Source organism: Haematobia irritans, chromosome 3 (assembly GCF_050003625.1).
Source record: "Haematobia irritans isolate KBUSLIRL chromosome 3, ASM5000362v1, whole genome shotgun sequence".
Classification (NCBI taxonomy): Eukaryota; Metazoa; Arthropoda; class Insecta; order Diptera; family Muscidae; genus Haematobia; species Haematobia irritans.
In genome coordinates, this window is record NC_134399.1 from 11898960 (window position 1) to 11920455 (window position 21496).

General features: G+C 29.6%; 1 protein-coding gene across 2 annotated transcripts; it reads left to right on the plus strand.

Moving 5' to 3' along the window:
• The first annotated feature begins 3682 nt into the window (after positions 1 to 3682).
• LOC142230706 (cytochrome P450 4d2-like) lies at positions 3683 to 15169 on the plus strand. 2 transcript variants are annotated; one of them, XM_075301340.1, is made up of 6 exons: positions 3683 to 3859; positions 3925 to 4311; positions 4390 to 4459; positions 8811 to 9001; positions 9073 to 9453; positions 14798 to 15169. In XM_075301340.1, exons 1-6 carry the CDS (start codon positions 3697 to 3699, stop codon positions 15139 to 15141), a joined length of 1536 nt encoding a protein of 511 aa, XP_075157455.1. In that variant the 5' UTR covers positions 3683 to 3696; the 3' UTR covers positions 15142 to 15169. The 2 variants fall into 2 exon arrangements, with proteins under 2 accessions (XP_075157455.1, XP_075157456.1); XM_075301341.1 differs by having other exon boundaries at positions 3683 to 3823.
• Positions 15170 to 21496: the final 6327 nt, after the last annotated feature.

Here is a 21496-nt window from a genome sequence, read left to right on the forward strand (position 1 = left end):
TTGCCAACATTTTATTTCTATAGAAAATTTTGTCATAATTTTATTTCTATAGTAAGTTTTGTCATAATTTTATTTCAATAGAAAATATTGCCAAAATTTTATTTCTATAGAAAATTTTGTCAAAATTTTAATTCTATAGAACATTTTGTCAAAATTTTATTTCTATAGAAAATTTTGTCAAATTTTTTTTCTACAGAAAATTTTGTCAAAATTTTATTTGTATAGAAAATTTTATCAAAATTTTATTTCTAAAGAAAATTTTGTCAAAATTTTATTTCTATAGAAAATATTGTCAAAATTTTATTTCTATAGAAAATGTTGTCAAAATTTTATTTCTATTGAAATCCAGCAAAAAAATTTGGAAGTTCTTCTAAAGGCACAACTTTTTGAGAAAATTTTACCTAAATTTTGAGAAAATTTTACCAAACTAAAAAATCTTATTTTACCAAAAATTTATTTCTATAGAAAATATTGTCAACATTTTATTTCTATAGAAGATTTTATCAAAATTTTATTTCTATAGAAAATATTGTCAAAATTTTATTTCTATAGAAAATATTGTCAAAATTTTATTTCTATAGAAAATTTTGTCAAAATTTTATTTTTATAGAAACCCAGCCAAAAAATTTGGAAGTTCTTCTAAAGGCACAACTTTAAAAGCACTTCCAAAAGTGTCAAGCGTTCCAGACTAGCATTAGAATGCATTAAAAATCATAATAATTGTAAAAATTATTTATTTGTCAAAATTAAACACAAAATTTCTTAATTCACATCAAAAATACTGAATTCGCATAACACCTTAAGAAGTGATGCAAATTCTGTGTTGAAATGGTGGACATCCGTCCTATGACAAGCCCATGTTAAGTTCATCGCTTCTGCGACAATTTTGCACCACTTCCGGATCGAAAAAGAACATTCTCATTACTTTTTTGGCAACGCTTTTTTTGCTGGGAAATTATAGGAAAATTATAATTCTATAGAAAAAAATTTTATTTCTAAAGAAAATTTTGTCAACATTTTTTTTCAACAGAAAATTTTGTCAAAATGTTATTCCTATAGAAAATTTTGGAAAAATTTTATTACTAAAGAAAGATTTGTCAAAATTTTATTTTTGTAGATAATTTGGTCAAAATTTTATTTCTATAAAAAATTGTGCCAAAATGTTATTTCTATAGAAAATTTTGGCAAAATTTTATTACTAAAGAAAGATTTGTCAAAATTTTATTTCTATAGAAAATTTTGCCAAAATTTTATTTCTACAGAAAATTTAGTCAAAAATTTAGTTCTATAGAAAATTTTTGCAAAATTTTATTTCTGTAGAAAATTTTGCCAAAATTTTATTTCTATAGAAAATCTTATCTAAATTTTATTTCTATAGAAATTTAGTCAAAAATTTAGTTCTATATAAAATTTTGTCAAAATTTTATTTCTATAAAAATTTTTGTCTAAATTTTATTTCCATAGAAAATTTTGTCTAAATTTTATTTCTATAGCATATTTTGGCAAAAATTTTTTCCAATGAAAATTTTTAAAATTTTTTTCTATAGAAAATTTTTGGCAATTTTTTTTTCTATAGAAAATTTTGTTAAAATTTTATTTCTGTAGAAAATTTTGGCAAAATTTTATTTCTTTAGATAATTATATTTCTATAGAAAATTGTTTCAACATTTTTTCTGTTGAAAATGTTGTCTACATTTTAATTCTATAGAGAATTTTGTCAAAATTTTATTTTTATTTGTTTAGTTCGGCTTGAGGTCACGTGAATAAAAACAGATGTTGTTGTTTTTGTAAGTTGTAATTTTTATTTAAAATTATCCAATATTTCGAAACATCTCAGGGAAAATTAATTTAGAATTAAAAACAATGAACTTGTTCACAAGTAGGTATATTTACAACTGTTGTAAACAAAAACAACAACATCTATTTTTATTCGCATGACCTCAAGCCGAACTAAACAAATACAATTAACAGTTTAAAGGTCACATATAAAACAACAACAAAATTTTATTTTTTTAAATTAAATTTTATTTCTATAGAAAATCTTGTAAAAATTTTATTTCTATAGCAAATTTTGTCAAAATTTTATTTCTATAGAAAATTTTGTCAAAATTTTATTTCTATAGAAAATTTTGTCAAAATTTTATTTCTATAGAAAATTTAGTCAAAAATTTAGTTCTATAGAAAATTTTTGCAAAATTTTAGTTCTGTAGAAAATTTTTTCAAAATTTTATTTCTATAGAAAATTTTGTCAAAATTTTATTTCTATAGAAAACTTTGTCAAAATTTTATTTCGATGGAAAATTTTGTCAACATTTTATTTCGATAGAAAAGTTTGTCAAAATTTTATTTCTATAGAAAAATTTGTTAAAAAATGTATTTCTATAGAAAATTTTGTCAAAATTTTATTTATATAGAAAATTTTGTCAAAATTTTATTTCTATAGAAAATTTTGTCAAAATTTTATTTCTATAGAAAATCTTGTCTAAATTTTATTTCTATAAAAAATTTTGTCAAAATTTTATTTCCATAGCAAATTTTCTCAAAATTTTATTTCCATGGAAAACTTGCTCAAAATTTTATTTCCATAGAAAATTTTTTCAAAATTTTACTTCTATAGAAAATTTTGTCAAAATTTTATTTCTATAGATAATTTTGTCAAAATTTTACTTCTATAGAAAATTTTGTCAAAATTTTATTTCTATAGAAAATTTTGTCAAAATTTTATTTCTATAGAAAATGTTGGCAAAATTTTGTCAAAATTTTATTTCTATAGTTAAATTTTGTCAAAATTTTATAACTAAAGAAAATTTTGTCAAAATTTTATTACTAAAGGAAATTTTGTCAATATTTTATTACTAAAGAACATTTTGTCAAAATTTTGGAATAATTTACAAAATCTACCACTTTTGGTAGAAATTTGTCAAAATTTTATTTCTAACGAAAGTTAAAGTGTCAGCCCGATTTAGTTTCAGGCTCACTTAGACTATTCAGTCGATTATGATAGGTTAGGTTAAAGTGGCAGCCCGAACTACTAACGAAAATATTGTCAAAATTGTATTCCTATAGAAAATTGTGTCAACATTTTATTTCTATAGAGAAATTTTGTCAAAATCTTATTTCTATAGAAAATTTTGTCACAATTTTATTTCTATAGAAAATTTTGTCAACACTTTATTTTTTAAAACTGTATTTCTATATATAGAAAATTGGAGTACCTCTTAGATGGAGAGGAAGGGTTTGAAAAATCTACCAAAACATCAAGAATTCTACCAATCTACTAAACAGTCAAAAATCTACCATTTTTGGTAGAATTCTACCAATTTTTGCCTCCGTGATGGGTATAGATTTCCTATTCAACTGTCTAACTGAACGAATGTGTGTGTGTGTGAGTTGTTTTTTAAATGACCAGTTTCTCATCCTCCAATTAATATTTAACCGGAGGATAGACCAGCGGTTAGTAAAATTGTTGTATGGGATCAGCTGTTTTTATCGACACGATAAATAATAACAAGACATTGAGAAACTGGCCCTAAGTCGCTCATTGCTTAACGTAGAGAGCCATGAATGAATCGTAATACCTTTCCGATTGATTGTACTAAACAACAATTGCAGGAGAGAAGTGAAGAGAGAGAGAGAATAAGAATGAACTTGAGGAAATCGGTTAGTTAGTATCTGTTGAATAGTATAAGCGGCAGCATGTTTGTGGAACTGACATTGACATTGGTAGCCATAATAATTGTTTTGGATTTTTTCAATAAAAAACAACGCAATGATTTACTTGCACAGTCCAATATTATCGGGCCAAAACCCTGGCCCATAATCGGTAATGCTCTGAAATTGAGGAATGTAAATACTGAAAGTAAGTCTAAGGTGTTTTTTTTTTGTCTTATCAATGTCTTGATACCTATCAACTCACACCTACAGATATGGATGATTATTTGAAAGCCAATACTTTAGAATATGGAAAAATCTATCGTTTTTGGGTATTTCATCAAATGCATCTTAGGGTTGCCGATCCAAAATTTGTTGAAGCCATTCTCAGTAGTCAACAGCATATTACCAAGAGTAGTTTCTATGACTTTCTGGTGGATTGGTTAGGCCGTGGTCTATTAATGAGCAATGGCAAGAAATGGCATAGTCGGCGCAAGATTATAACACCAGCATTCCATTTCAAAATCTTGGAACAATTTGTGGATATATTTGACCAGCAAAGTGCAATTATGGTGAATAAATTGCAAACGAAGGCTGATGGTAAAACCGTTGTAAATATGTTTCCTGTGGTTTGTGGTATGGCTTTGGTCTCTTTGGCAGGTAAGATATATATGTGTGTGTGTGAATTTTCTTTATTTCCGATGTTGATGGTCTGTTTGTTTTTAATCATCCCATTAGAGGCTGCAATGGGTGTAAAGGTTAATGCCCAAGAGAATCCAGATTTTGAATATGTCAAGGCTCTAAATTAGTAAGTATTAATGGACATTAATATCATATCAAAGGAATCAACTATCAACTAGCTCATCTGGGAGCTCAGTGTAAGTCATGATGTAAAGGGTGGTTAAAATTTCAAGGGCCGATGTTGATTTTGAATAAAACACTAACCATTTAGGAAATTATTGTATTTTTATTTTATTATGATATATTGGAATTACTCAATTATGTATGGAACAAAATATTGGCCAAATGGGCGCCGCGACCTCGGTGGCACACCTTCATCCGATGGTCTAAATTTTCGATGACGCTGAGGCATAATGGAGGTTCTATGCCGTTAATGTGCCGAATTATCTCATCCTTTAGCTCTTGAATTGTTGCTGGCTTATCGACGTACACCTTTTCTTTCAAATAACCCCAAAGAAAAAAGTCCAACGGTGTCAAATCACATTATCTTGGCGGCCAATTGACATCGCCATTATGTGAGATAACACGGCCACTGAATTTGTTGCTCGAAATAGCCATTGTGTGGCAAGTGGCAACGTCCTGCTGAAACCACATATCGTCCACATCCATATCTTCCAATTCGGGCCATAAAAAGATCGTTATCATCTCACGATAGCGAACATCATTCACAGTAACTGCCTGACCGGCCTCATTTTGGAAACCGCACCAAACAGTCACTCTTTGGTTTTTCGACAATCACTCTTGGATTCTCATTCGCCCAAATGCGGCAATTCTGTTTATTGACGAATCCACTGAGGTGAAAATGTGCCTCATCACTGAAGATTTTCTTCGAAAATTGATCATCAACTGTTGCCATTTCTTGGAACCATTTAACACGTTGTTGGATTGTGTATCTCTCCATGGTTCAAATTGAGTAAGTCTGAAATAGAGAAATGTCAAATAAAATTCGGAAAAAAAAACTTGGCGTTTAGGTGTGGTTCACATTCAACATCGGCCCTTACAATTTAACCACCATTTAGCTTTCAAACGGGTAATAGGGTAAATGAGTTTCAAGAAGTCAAATTAGTTTACATATGGGCCCATTTATGGACCATTATGAATTTGGCGTGAAAATAAGAGCGTGGGTATACACAATATTATATCTCTTTAGGATCGAACTGGGCCACATATCAATTTTACAGTCATTGAGATGGAAAATAAACCTTCAGGAAACCCCAAGATCGCAATCAATCAGAGGAAAAACCTAAATTGAGCAAGCTCATGGATAAGTGACAAAAATCCCTATCTCTTAATAACTGGCTGCCTATTGAAGGTAAGGAAGATACCTGAGACTGTAGCCATTTCAAAAAAACGGAGAAGATATATTCGGCTTTAGATGTCGGCGCAAGGGATTCCGCTTTCGTTTAATCCGAAGAACAAGCCTAACCGCTAGACCAACCACAACCGTGGTTGAAGCTGTATAAACCCAATATAAATATGTTTCTGAGTAATTTCATGAATGTCGAGGAAACAGGGTTCCACGAGGTACACAACGGACATCAAGGGACAGGCGAAATCGGGATCCAGTCCAAACCAAACCGTTAGACCAATAATCACAACAGTGAAAGTTGAGGAAACTTGGATCCACGTGGTACCCAACGGAGATCAAGGGACAGATGAAATCGGGGTCCAATCCATAACCGTGCGGCCGGCTAGGTGGGGAATAGGATTGACTATCTAAATTAGGGTTGAACTATTTCATCTGACAGTAGGTATTGCAAAAAATCACATGCGCCACAAAATCAAAGGAGTGTTTGGTGATCTAAACGCAATATGAGGTAATTTTTGAGTCGTTCGTGAATGTCGAGTAAACATGGATCCACGAGGCACACAACGGAAATCAAGGGACAGGCGAAATCGACATCCAGTCCACGACCGAGAAGCCGGATATTTGAGTAATGAACTATCTTAAGTAGGTTAGGTTAGGTCTGAAGTAGGATTGAATTATTTCACATGAGACAGTAGGCATTTCGTGTGCGCCACGAACTACTCGGCTCCACGACTGTGCGGCCGGCTAGGTAAGGAATAGGATTGACTATCTGAAGTAAGGTTGAACTATTTCCCCTGAGATAGTAGGCAATCATATGGGTCACAAAATATTCGGCTTGAGATGGTGGCGTCAGGGCTTCCGCATTTGTTTAATCCGGAGAACAAGCCCAACCGTTAGGCTAATAATCACAATCGTGGTTGGAGCTGTATAAACGCAATATAAGGGAGTTTCTGAGTAATTTCGTGAAAGTGGAGGAAACATGGATCCACAAGGTACGGATTGTCCCTTGATCTCAGGACATCAAGGGACAGATGAAATCGGAGTCCAGTCCACGACCGTGCGGCCGGCTAAGTGAGGAATGGGATTGACCATTAGTAATAGGGTTAAACTATTTCATCTGAAACAATTAGCATTCGAAAAAAATCGCATGCGCCACGAAATTTTCAGCATTAGATGTCAGCGCAAGGGATTTCACACTTGCTTAATCCAGACAACAAACCCACTCGTTAGCAGTGTTTGGTGATGTCTATGCCGAATATGAGGGAGTTTCCTGAATGTCGAGGAAGCATAGATCCACGTGGTTCACAACGGAGACCAAGGGTCAGATGAAATCGGAGTCCAGTCCACAACCTTGTGGCCGGATAGATGAGAATTGGGATTGACCATTTGAATAGGGTTAAACTATTTCATCTGAAAAAAGTTGGCATTTTAAAAAATCGCATGTGCCACGAAATTTTTCGCATTAAATGTCGGCGCAAGGGATTCCGCGGTTTCTTAATCAGGACAACAAACCCAACCGTTAGACCAAACTCAAAGAAGTGTTTGGTGATGTCAAAGCACAATATGAGGGAGTTTCTGAGTAATTTCGTGAATGTCGAGGAAGCAAGGATCCACGAGGTTCACAACGGAGATCAAGGGTCAGATGAAATCGGACTCCAGTCCACAACCGTGTGGCCGGAAAGCTATTGAATAGGATTTACAAATTGACTATACGAAGTAGGGCTGAACTGTTCCAAATTATTGGTCGACGCCGGACTGAAAGAAAAAAGTTTTCTTTCACTGTGAAAATAATGAAATCGTGGTCCAATCTACGACAATGAGGCTGCATGTGATGATGATGAGTGAGATTTACAAATCGACTATACGAATTAGGGCTGAAATATTCTGAATTATAGGTCGAGGTTGGACTGAAGAAAACAATTTTCTTTCACAATGAAAATGCACCGACTTACACCTTCGAGTTGGGTTAAGAACTGCTGCCCCATCCATAGTATTCTTATGATTTGGAGCAAGCGATTTCTTTTATTTGGTAAGGGTCCGCCATATCCGCGCTTATTAAAAATGTGGGATTTTTTCAAATGTTTCAGAATTTATTCCGAAAAAAATTGTAACAGACGACTGATCAATCCAAGCATTGTCTATCGCAAGCCACTACATTTCCTCATCACACAGCTACGAAACACGAATTGTCTTTTGACTAAATCCGCAAATTGATCAAATTTTTGACTTCCTCATAAGAACGAAAATGTTGATCAGCCAGGACATGCATAATCGATCGGAACAAGAGGAGCAATGTCTGGAATATATGACGGTTGAGATTGTACTTCAAATTTGAGTGTTTCCAAATGAAAGTCTTGCGGGGTTTCCAACATGTAGCCGAGCGTAAGGTTACAACAGCCGATAGCACATCCCTACCCTTCTGGTCCCACCAAATACAGAGGATAAACTTCTTTCCACAGTCATTTGTCTTGGCCGAAGGATAGAATTTTCATAGCCAGTAACGGCGATACGTAAAACCTTACCTTTGGAGCAAGATCCAAGTGAAAATCACCTTTCGATGTGTCTTGTGGGTTCAACGGTACCCAATTTCCTTGCTCTTGAATCATACACAATAGTTTCAATCGATGGCAAATGGCTTGGCGTATCAATAATGTAACCTTTCGCATTATTAACGAATGTGTTCATAGACTTAACGAAAATGTTTTGTTAAGTATTGAATGTGTTTTGCCATGGGTTATTTTCAAAATCAATCTGCTCTGAAGTAAAGATTTCTGATCGGAAACTTCATAACTAAAATCGACGACATAAAATCATTGGATATTTTACCTTCGGCATTGACGATCTTAGCTCTCTTTTTTATTTTATTATTATTATTTATTTATTTTTATTTTAATGTTAATTTTTTGTTTGTTTTGCCATGGGTTATTTTCAAAATCAATCAGCTCTGAAGTAAAGATTTCTGATTGGAAACTTCATAACTAAAATCGACGACATAAAATCATTGGATATTTTACCATCGGCGTTGACGATCTTAGCTCTCTTTTTTATTTTATTATTATTATTTATTTATTTTTATTTTAATGTTAATTTTTTTCTATATTCTTCATAGTGTTTCCATGGTAATGTCAAAACGTTTCGTAAATCCCTCCCAGAGAACTCCATTACTGTTTCGGCTAACATCTCCCAAAGTGTACAAAGAGACCCAACGATGTATTGATGTAATGCATAAATTTACCACAGAAGTTATTGAAAAACGTCGGGATGCCTTAGAAGCTGCACTCAAAGATGGCACCTATCAAAGTAAGTTGATATTGAATCGAATAATTTTCATCCGGAAAATCTAATCTAAAATATCCTAATCCATCTTTTAGCTACTCCCTCTGCCGATGACCAAGACTATGGTTGTAAATTACGTATGGCTTTCCTAGATGTGCTACTCCAATCAACTATTAATGGTGAACCTTTATCCAATGAAGATATCCGTGAAGAAGTCGATACATTTATGTTTGAAGGACATGATACTACCACAAGTGCCATATCATTTGCTTTATATTTAATTGCCCGACATCCGGAAGTCCAAACGAGATTGATTGAAGAAATAACGGAAATTGTGGGAAAAGATCGTAATAAGGCTGTATCGTTTAGAGATTTACAAGATATGAAATATTTGGAATGTGTAATCAAAGAAACCTTAAGACTATATCCCTCAGTGCCTGCAGTGGGAAGAGAAATATTAGAGGATGTGGTTTTAGGTGGGTGCATTTCAGTAAAAATTCAAAGTTTTATTTCTATAGAAAATTTTGTTTATATATAGAAAATTTTGCCAAAATTTTATTTCTATAGAAAATTTTGCCAAAATTTTATTTCTATAGAAAATTTTGCCAAAATTTTATTTCTATAGAAAATTTTGCCAAAATTTTATTTCTATAGAAAATTTTGTCAAATTTTTATTTTTATAGAAAACTAGCGTAACCCGGCCCGCTTCGCTGCGCCTTCCGAAGCATATTTGGAGGAATATTTTGCGTTAACTTAGTCAACTATATCCTTCGTGCTGAAAACAAATTCGAAAAGATTTGAATTCTTTTAAACAAATCGGACTACTTGATTTTTCGTTTATAGGTACAAATACGGCGGGAGAGGGTGTACCTTCTTCTATATTTCTTGTGAATTTTAAGTGTGGTTTGTCAAGGAAAGGTATCCTTCTCCTCAACATATCTAAAAAAATTAGCACTATATTAAAATAACACACAAAGAATTACTGTTTCCCATCCAACAAATCGGAAAAAGTAAAAATAGTAAAAAATTTTACCACATTAACATTTGCTAAAATTTTGGAAAATGATGCGCCATCTACGTTGGCTGCCAATTTTATGTAAATTTAAGTTCTTTACTAAAAAGAAGTCGGCCAGAAGCCTGTGCAAAAATCATAAAATTATGTACCGAGTTCCCATTTAGGGACAACCCTCTACTTTCAATTTAAGAAAAAAAAAAAAGGACAAAAGGGAACCCTCCCCCCACCTTCGCTCCACTCCGACCTGATATCGGACTATCACGTACCCTATATTAATTTCGCCACTACTCAATGGTCCCTATAAATTCTATCGAAGTAAATCGAGAAAGTTTATTTCAATTTTCCCCTTCCCCAACCAGATATCGAAAAATCATATACTAATTTAAAAATCATGTATAAATTTAATCACCTCCTACCACGTTCAAGTAGATCGGCGATGTTTAAATTTTGCTTTATTGTTTTAAAGGGACGCCACTTTCCCCGATACAATATCGACAAACACCGTAGTGAATAGCACCCCTACCCTTCCCTGAAAATTCTTGAAACGTTCCTTCAAGTGTGGGGCAAGGAAGGTTGCCTCTTCGTTCATAACCTTCCCCCAGTTTTAGAGGATGACCTCCTCCCCGATTAATACCGAAAAGTGATGTAGCGTATCTTTTGTAAACGTCCCAGAAAATGTCAAGCAAATTATAAGCCTAAACGGGCGGCCTCTCTTCCGTCCAAATATCACAAAATCAGGTATCAACTATTAATATCGTAACCTCTCCCCAGTCCTCTGTAAATTTCAAGTAACTCGGTAAAAGTTTAATTGTTTCTCTGTATGTACTTAAGAGAAGCGGATGTCTCCCTATGCCCTTTTATTTTTATTAAAAAATCAAGAACCTGATATAAATTTCATAACCCATTTTTTTCCGTAAAATTTCAGTCGGGGAAGTTTAGTTTTGTTTGTACTTTCAAACAAAAGAATTCGGGCAAAGGGGTGGTCCCCCTCCCCGACCAAATATCGAAAAATAATGTAGCGGATTTTTGTCTAGATGCCAACCCCAACATTCAATGAAAATTTCAAGCAAATCGCATAATTTTGTTCCAAGTTTCAAAAAGTAGGGCAAGGGGGAGGTCCCCCTCCCCATCCACATATGAAATCATCGGGTACCCCATATTAATTCCATAACCTCACCACATGTTCTCTGTACATCTCAGAGAATTTTAGTTTTTTCACTGTACTTAAAAAAAGTCGAACAAAGGGGAGGCCCCCTCCGCCACCAAATATCGAAATAAAAAGTAGCGGATCTTTGTCTAGATGCCAACCCCAATCTTCAATGAAAATTTCAAGTAAATCGGTTATCTTTGGTCCAATTTTCAAAAAGTCCGACGAAGGGGAGGTCCCTCTCCGCGATCATGTGTCAAAAAATGAGGTACCCTATTTTCACCACATGAACGCCCCCTACGAATTCTGAAAGTTTCAAGTAAATCGGTTCAGCCGTTTCGGAGCCAACTCGGAACATACAAACAAACAAACAAACAAATAAACAAACATAGATTGAATTTTATATATATAGATTTTGTCCAAATTTTTTTTCTATAGAAAATTTTATCAAAATTTTATTTCTATAGAATTTTTTTTCAAAATTTTATTTCTATAAAAAATTTTGTCAAAATTTTATATCTATAAAAAAAATTGTCAAAATTTTATATCTATAAAAAATTTTGTCAAAATTTTATCTCTATAGAAAATTGTGTCCAAATTTTATTTCTATAGAAAATTTAGTCCAAGTTTTGTTTCTATAGAAAAATTTTGTCAAAATTTTATTTCTATAGAAAATTTTGACAAAATTTTTTTTTCTATAGAAAATTTTATCAAAATTTTATTTCTAGAGAAAATTTTGTCAAAATTGTATATCTATAGAAAATGTTGTCAAAATTTTATTTCTATAGAAAATGTTGTCAAAATTTTATTTCCAGAGAAAATTTTGTCAAAATTTTATTTCTATGGAAAATTTTGTCCAAATTTTATTTCTGAAGAAAATGTTGTCCAAATTTTATTTCTATAGAAAACTTTGTCCAAATTTTATTTCTATGGAAAATTTTGTCAAAATTTTATTTCTATAGAAAATTGTGTCCAAATTTTATTTCTATAGAAAATTTAGTCAAAACTTTATTTCTAGAGAAAATTTTTTCCAAATTTTATTTCTATTGAAAATTTTGTCAAAATTTTATTTCTATAGAAAATTGTGTCCAGATTTTATTTCTATAGAAAAGTTTGTCAAAATCTTATTTCTATAGAACATTTTGTCCAGATTTTATTTCTATAGAAAATTTTGTCCAAATTTTATTTCTGAAGAAAATGTTGTCCAAATTTTATTTCTATAGAAAACTTTGTCCAAATTTTATTTCTATGGAAAATTTTGTCAAAATTTTATTTCTATAGAAAATTGTGTCCAAATTTTATTTCTATAGAAAATTTAGTCAAAACTTTATTTCTAGAGAAAATTTTTTCCAAATTTTATTTCTATTGAAAATTTTGTCAAAATTTTATTCCTATTGAAAATTTTGTCAAAATTTTATTCCTATGGAAAATTTTGTCAAAACTTTACTTCTATGGAAAATTGTGTCAAAATTTTATTTCTCTGGAAATTTTTCTCCAAATTTTATTTCTACAGAAAATTTTGTCAAAATTTTGTTTCTATAGAAAATTTTGTCCAAATTTTATTTCTAAAGAAAATTTTTTCCAAATTTTATTTCTATAGAAAATTTTGTCAAAATTTTATTTCTATAGAAAAATTTGTTCAAAATTTTATTTCTATAAAAAATTTTGTCAAAATTTTATATCTATAAAAAATTTTGTCAAAATTTTATTTCCATAGAAAATTGTGTCCAAATTTTATATCTATAGAAAATTTTGTCAAAATTTTATTTCTATAGAAAATTGTGTCCAGATTTTATTTCTATAGAAAAGTTTGTCAAAATCTTCTTGTCCAGATTGTATTTCTATAGAAAATTTTGTCCAAATATCTATAGAAAATTTTGCCAAAATTATATTTCTATAGAAAATTTTGTCAAAATTTTATTTCTATGGAAAATTTTGTCCAAATTTTATTTCTATAGAAAATTTTGTCAACATTTTGTTTCTATAGAAAATTTTGTCAAAATTTTATTTCTATGGAAAATTTTGTCAAAATTTTATTTCTATAGAAAATTGTGTCCAAATTTTATTTCTATAGAAAATTTTGTCAAAATTTTATTTCTACAGAAAATGTTGTCAAAATTTTATTTCTATGGAAAATTTTGTCAAAATTTTATTTATATAGAAAATTGTGTCCAAATTTTATTTCTATAGAAAATTTTGTCAAAATTTTATTTCTAGAGAAAATATTGTCCAAATTTTATTTTTATAGAAAATTGTGTCCAAATTTTATTTTGATAGAAAATTGTGTCCAAATGTTATTTCTATAGAAAATTTTGTCAAAATTTTATTTCTAGAGAAAATTTTGTCCAAATTTTATTTCTATTTTGTCAAAATTTTATTTCTATAGAAAATTGTTTCCAAATTTTATTTCTATAGAAAATTTTGTCAAGATTTTATTTTTATAGAAAATGTTGTCAAAATATTATTTCTAGAGAAAATTTGTCAAAATTTTATTTCTATGGAAAATTTTGTCAAAACTTTATTTCTATGGAAAATTGTGTCCAAATTTTATTTGTAAAGAAAATGTTGTCATAATTTTATTTTATTTAGAAAATTTTGTGAAAATTTTATTTCTATGGAAAATTTTGTCAAAGTTTTATTTCTATAGGAAATTTTATATCAATAGAAAATTTTGTCAAAATTTTATATATATAGAAAATTTTGCCAAAATTTTATATATATAGAAAATTTTGCCAAAATTTTATTTCTATAGAAAATTTTGTCCAAATGTTATTTCTATAGAAAATTGTGTCCAAATTTTATTTCCATGGAAAATTTTGTCAAATTTTTATATCTATAGAAAATTTTGTCAAAATTTTATTTCTATGGAAAATTGTGTCCAAATTTTATTTCTATAGAAAATTCGTCCAAATTTTATTTCTATAGAAAAAATTGGCAAAATGTTATTTCTATAGAATATTTTGTCCAAATTGTATTTCTATAGAAAATTTTGTCCAAATTTTATTTATATAGAAAATGTTGTCAAAATTTTATTTCTATGGAAAATTTTGTCAAAATTTTATTTCTATGGAAAATTTTGTGCAAATTTTATTTCTAACGAAAATTTTGTCCAAATTTTATTTCTATAGAAAATTTTGTCAAAACTTTATTTCTATAGAAAATTTTGTCAAAATTTCATTTCTAGAGAAAATTTTGTACTAACTTTATTTCTATAGAAAATGTGTGAAGTACCTCTTACTTGGAGGGGAATATTTTTCAAAATCTATCAAATCATAAATAATTTTACCAATCTACCAAACAGTAAAAAATCTGCCATTTTTGCTAGAATTCTACTAACCGTGGTCGGTGACCATTGCATTCGCCTCACAATCAATATATTATACTACGTTCACATTATGCTAAAACTCTCTTTAGACATATATCTCAAGAGTCCAAAGTCTCTTTATATATCTCAATTGTTCACATCAAAATCTCTTCATATAACTCAAGTGTTCACACTATCAACAAATTGGAAGGAGATTTCCTGCACAGTGTGAACGTAGTATAACTGTCAGAGTTGCATCTTTGTTGATATACTTACTACATATGTTTTCTATTTTATATTAGAATCTCTAAATTTATTTATACTGTACTAAAATCTTTTATAATCTTTTTCCAGGTGGTATCAAAATCCCTTCTCAAACCAATATAATTCTATCATTTTCTGTAATTATGCGAGATCCAGAATATTTCCCAGATCCCGATGCATTTAAGCCGGAGCGTTTTTTCAATGATGGCGAGCCTGGAGCTAGTATCAGCCCGTTTTTGTTTACACCGTTTTCGGCAGGACCCCGTAATTGCATTGGTCAACGATTTGCTATGTTGGAAATGAAAAGTGCTATTTCCAAAATGTTGCGCTACTATGAATTGTTACCTTTGGGCCCGGAAGTGCGACGTTTAACGAATATTGTAATGCGTTCCAAAAACGGTGCCAATATTGGTTTACTTCCTAGATTTTTATAAAAATATAAATAAATGCAAAAAAAGAAAACTCTGTGATTCATTCAACACTATATACACTGAAAAAAATATTGTCGTAGGTTATGTTATGTTAGGTTAGGTATAGTGGCAGTCCAATATTTCGGGCTCACTTATGGCGTTTTCTTTTCTTGTAAAAAATGCGGACTTTTTTTGCATTTTGCCCGGAAAATGTACTTTTTAGGTTCTTTTCTAAAAAAACAGGCAAAAGTGCGAAAAGGCTTCGAATTCTGTTGTGAAAATAGTGCCACGCATAGAGGCAAATTACGGGCATTTTCAGCACTGCCAACAATCGAGAGTGCTGCGATTGCCCTGTTTCCCTTCTTTGGATTCTTTTCTGCCCGCTGAAATGATAGCCTTTTTTAGGTTGCTGGTAACATTTTAAAAATGCGCATTCTGTACAGACAAAATGACGGCAAAGCACTTTTTTCAGAAAAGAAAACACCATTAGACTATTCAGTCCATATGCCTTCGGAACTGATGTAATTCTTCAATATTAATGAAAACTTCTTTAAATTCGATGAATTTTTCTATACATGCTATAAAACTAAACACGTTTGGGGGTTTGCAATATGAAATGAACCCTAATTTGTCTGGGATTGTGCAACGTTTTCAAGTGGGACCTATTTTCACTTTCTGGGATTTGACAATGAGCCCTAATTTTAATTTGTGGGTCGATTTTCATGCATTAATTTTTTCTTGTTAGGGCTACTTTCATGGAGCCCATATTCGTTATGAAGGGTTGCCTCACATTTGGGTTTTGGGTCTTATTTTCCTGGGGCCCATTTTCATAGCGTCCTACTTCTATGGCAAAGCGATTAGGTTAGGTTTGGTTAGGTGGCAGCCGGATGTATCAAGCTCAGTCCATTGTGATGCCATAGTGGTTTCTCTCTTATCATTGAGTTCTTCTGCCCGTTTCTATGTTAAGCTCAATGAGAAGGGACCTCCTTTTTATAGCCGAGTCCAAACGGCGTTCCACATTGCAGTGAAACCACTTAGAGAAGTTTTGAAACACTCAGAAATGTCACCAGCATTACTGAGGTGGGATAATCCACCGATGAAACCACTTAGAGAAGTTTTGAAACACTCAGAAATGTCACCAGCATTACTGAGGTGGGATAATCCACCGATGAAAAACTTTTTAGTGTTCGATCGAAGCAGGAATCGAACCCACGACCTTGTGTATGCAAGGCGGGCATGCTAACCATTGCACCACGGTGGCTGCCTTTAGATCTAAAAATTGGGGAGTGACTTTTTTAACAAAATTTTCTATAAAAATAAAATTTTTTTACAATAATTTCTATAGAAATAAATTTTTTTTACAAAATTTTCAATAGAAATAAAATTTTTACAAAATTTTCAATAGAAATAAAATTTTGACAAAATTTTCTATAGATTGAAAATTTTGACACAATTTTCTACGGAAATAAAATTTGGACAAAATTTTCTATAGAAATACAATTTTGACAAATTTTTCTATAGAAATAACATTTTGACAAATTTTTCTATAGAAATAACATTTTGACAAATTTTTCTATAGAAATAAAATTTGGACAAATTTTTCTATAGAAATAAAATTTGGACCAATTTTTCTATAGATATAAAATTTTGACAAAATTTTGACAAAATTGGACAAAATTTTCTATAGAAATACAATTTTGACAAATTTTTCTATAGAAATAACATTTTGACAAATTTTTCTATAGAAATAAAATTTGGACAAATTTTTCTAGAGATATAAAATTTTGACAAAATTTTCTATAGAAATAAAATTTTGACAAAATTTTCTATAGAAAAAAAATTTGGACACAATTTTCTATTGAAATAAAATTTTACAAAATTTTTTATAGAAATATAATTTTGACGAAATTTTCTATTGAAATCAAATTTTGACAAAATTTTCTATAGAAATAAAATGTTGACAAATTTTTCTATTGAAATAAAATTTTGACAAATTTTTCTATAGATATAAAATTTTGACAAAATTTTCTATAGAAATAAAATTTTGACCAAATAAAATTTTGACAAAATTTTCTATAGAAATAAAATCTGGACAAAATTTTCTATAGAAATAAAATTTTGACAAAATTTTCTATAGAAATATAATTTTGACGAAATTTTCTATAGAAATAAAATTTTGACAAAATTTTCTATAGAAATATAATTTTGACGAAATTTTCTATAGAAATAAAATTTTGACAAAATTTTCTATAGAAATATAATTTTGACGAAATTTTCTATAGAATTAACATTTTGACAAAATTTTCTATAGAAATATAATTTTGACAAAATTTTTTATAGATATAAAATTTTGACAAAATTTTCTATATATATAAAATTTTGACGAAATTTTCTATAGAAATAGAATTTTGGCAATTTTTTTTTGATAGAAATAAAATTTTAAAAAATTTTCTATAGAAATAAAAGTTTGAAAAAATTTTCTATAGAAATAAAATTTTGACAAATTTTTCTATAGAAATAAAATTTTGACGAAATTTTCTATAGAAATAAAATTATGACAAAATTTTCTATAGAAATAAAATTTGGACAAATTTTTCTATAGATATAAAATTTTGACAAAATTTTCTTTAGAAATAAAATATTGACAACATTTTCTATAGAAATATAATTTTGACGAAATTTTCTATAGAAATACATTTTTTTACAAAATTTTCAATAGAAATAAAATGTTGACAAAATTTTCTATAGAAATAAAATGTTGACAAATTTTTCTATAGAAATAAAATTTTGACGAAGTTTTCTATAGAAACAAGTAAGGAAAGTCTAAAGTCGGGCGGGGCCGACTATATTATACCCTGCACCACTTTGTAGATCTAAATTTTCGATACCATATCACATCCGTCAAATGTGTTGGGGTCTATAAATAAAGGTTTGTCCCAAATACATACATTTAAATATCACTCGATTTGGATAGAATTTAATAGACTTTTACAAAATCTATAGACTCAAAATTAAAGTTGGCTAATGCACTAGGGTGGAACACAATTTTAGTAAAAAATATGGGAAACATTTAAATCTGATGCAATTTTAAGGAAACTTCGCAAAAGTTTTTTTTATGATTATCGCTCGATATATATGTATTAGAAGTTTAGGAAAATTAGAGTAATTTTTACAACTTTTCGACTAAGCAGTGGCGATTTTACAAGGAAAATGTTGGTATTTTGACCATTTTTGTCGAAATCAGAAAAACATATGTATGGGAGCTATATCTAAATCTGAACCGATTTCAACCAAATTGGACACACATAGCTACAATGCTAATTCTACTCCCTGTGCAAAATTTCAACTAAATCGGAGTAAAAAATTGGCCTCTGTGGTCATATGAGTGTAAATCGGGCGATAGCTATATATGGGAGCTATATATAAATCTGAACCGATTTCAATCAAATTTGGCACGCATAGCTACAATGCTAAATCTACTCCCTGTGCAAAATTTCAACCAAATTGGGCCAAAACTCTGGCTATTAGAACCATATTAGTCCATATCGGGCGAAAGATATATATGGGAGCTATATCTATATCTGAACCGATTTCAATCAAATTTTGCACACGTAACTGCACTACTCATTATACTCCTAGTGCAAAATTTCAAACAAATTGGGCCAAAACTCTGGCTTCTAGGACCATATTAGTCCATATCGGGCGAAAGATATATATGGGAGCTATATCTAGATCTGAATCGATTTCAACCAAATTTGGCACGCATAGCTATAATGCTAAATCTACTACCTGTGCAAAATTTCAACCAAATTGGGCCAAAACTCTGGCTTTTAGGACCATATTAGTCCATATCGGGCGAAAGCTATATATGGGAGCTATATATAAATCTGAACCGATTTCAATCAAATTTGGCATGCATAGCTACAATGCTAAATCTACTCCCTGTGCAAAATTTCAACCAAATTGGGCCAAAACTCTGGCTATTAGAACCATATTAGTCCATATCGGGCGAAAGATATATATGGGAGCTATATCTATATCTGAACCGATTTCAATAAAATTTTGCACTCGTAACTGCACTACTCATTATACTCCTAGTGCAAAATTTCAAACAAATTGGGCCAAAACTCTGGCTTCTAGGACCATATTAGTCCATATCGGGCGAAAGATATATATGGGAGCTATATCTAGATCTGAATCGATTTCAACCAAATTTGGCACGCATAGCTATAATGCTAAATCTACTACCTGTGCAAAATTTCAACCAAATTGGGCCAAAACTCTGGCTTTTAGGACCATATTAGTCCATATCGGGCGAAAGATATATATGGGAGCTATATCTAAATCTGAACCGATTTCTTCCAAAATCAATAGGGTTCTATTCTGACCCAAATTAGGAACATCTGCCAAATTTGAAGGCGATTGGACTTAAATTGCGACCTAGACTTTGATCACAAAAATGTGTTCACAGACAGACGGACGGACGGACAGACGGACATGGTTATATCGACTCAAGGACCCACCCTGAGCATTATTGCCAAAGACACCATGTGTCTATCTCGTCTCCTTCTGGGTGTTACAAACATATGCACTAACTTATAATACCCTGTTCCACAGTGTGGCGCAGGGTATAATAAAATTATGACAAAATTTTCTAAAGAAATAAAATGTTGAAAAAATTTTCTTTAGAAATATAATTTTGACGAAATTTTCTATAGAAATAAAATTATGACAACATTTTCTAAAGAAATAAAATTTTGACAAGATTTTCTATAGAAATAAAATTTGGACAATTCTTTTTTATAGAAATAAAGTTTTGACAAAATTTGCTATAGAAATAAAATTATGACAACATTTTCTAAAGAAATAAAATTTTGACAAAATTTTCTTTAGAAATATAATTTTGACGAAATTTTCTATAGAAATAAAATTATGACAACATTTTCTAAAGAAATAAAATTTTGACAAAATTTTCTGTAGAAATAAAATGTTGACGAAATTTTCTGTAGAAATAAAATTATGACAAAATTTTCTAAAGAAATAAAATTTTGAAAAAATTGTCTATAGAAATAAAATTTTGACAAAATTTACTATAGATATAAAATTTTGACACAATTTTCTATAGATATAAAATTTTGACAAAATTTTCTACGGAAATAAAATTTGGACAACATTTTCTATAGAAATACCATTTTGACAAATTTTTTTATAGAAATAAAATTTTGACAAATTTTTCTATAAAAATAAAATTTTGACAAATTTTTCTATAGAAATAAAATTTTGACAAAATTTTCTATAGAAATAAAATTTGGACAACATTTTCTATAGAAATAAAATTATGACAACATTTTCTAAAAAATAAAATTTTGACACAATTTTCTATAGAAATAAAATTATGACAAAATTTTCTATAGAAATAAAATTTGGACAAATTTTTCTATAGATATAAAATTTTGACAAAATTTTTTATAGAAATAAAATTTTGACAAAATTTTCTATAGATATAAAATTTGGACAGAATATTCTATAGAAATAAAATTTTGACAATTTTTTTATAGAAATAAAATGTTGACAAAATTTTCTATAGAAATAAAAGTTTGAAAAAATTTTCTATAGCAATAAAATTTTGAAAAAATTGTTTATAGAAATAAAGTTTACACAATTCTTTTTTTTTAGAAATAAAATGTTGACAAAATTTTCTATAGCAATAAAAGTTTGAAAAAAAAATTTTCTATAAAAATAAAATTTTCCAAAAAAAAAAAAAATTCTATAGAAATAAAAGTTTGAAAAAAAAATTTTCTATAAAAATAAAATTTTCCAAAAAAAAAAAATTCTATAGTAATAAAAGTTTGAAAAAAAATTCTTATAGAAATAAGATTTTGACAAAATTTTCAATAGAAATAAAATTTTTATAATAATAGGTTTTTGGATGAAAATTAAAGATCTTAATACTAGGCCTATGCGGGATCTTCCATATCATTCCGTTTTTTGCATCGTCATTCCTAAATAGCATTTTTAGCAAATTGAATGATTTATACTACATAGGAGAAATCTAATCGTAATGTGTACTACCTTGGCTGAACTTTAACAATCAACTTATCTACCTAGTAATTCTGAATTGTTGTGTATTAAATGCCTTGTCAAACTACATTTGAAAACTAAGCATAATTCATATTTTTTTTACAATAAAATTGGATAAGTAGGTTGAAACATTTCAAAAATAAACCAGAATTTTCCGTGGAAAGTTCCTTTAACCATTGAAACAGGTTTTTTTTTACTACAAATAATTTTTTCCCCTTTGAATTAACTCCAGGAAGTAGTGATACAAGTAATGGAACACACAAGTGATTCATATTTTGTGATATTGACAATTTAGTTG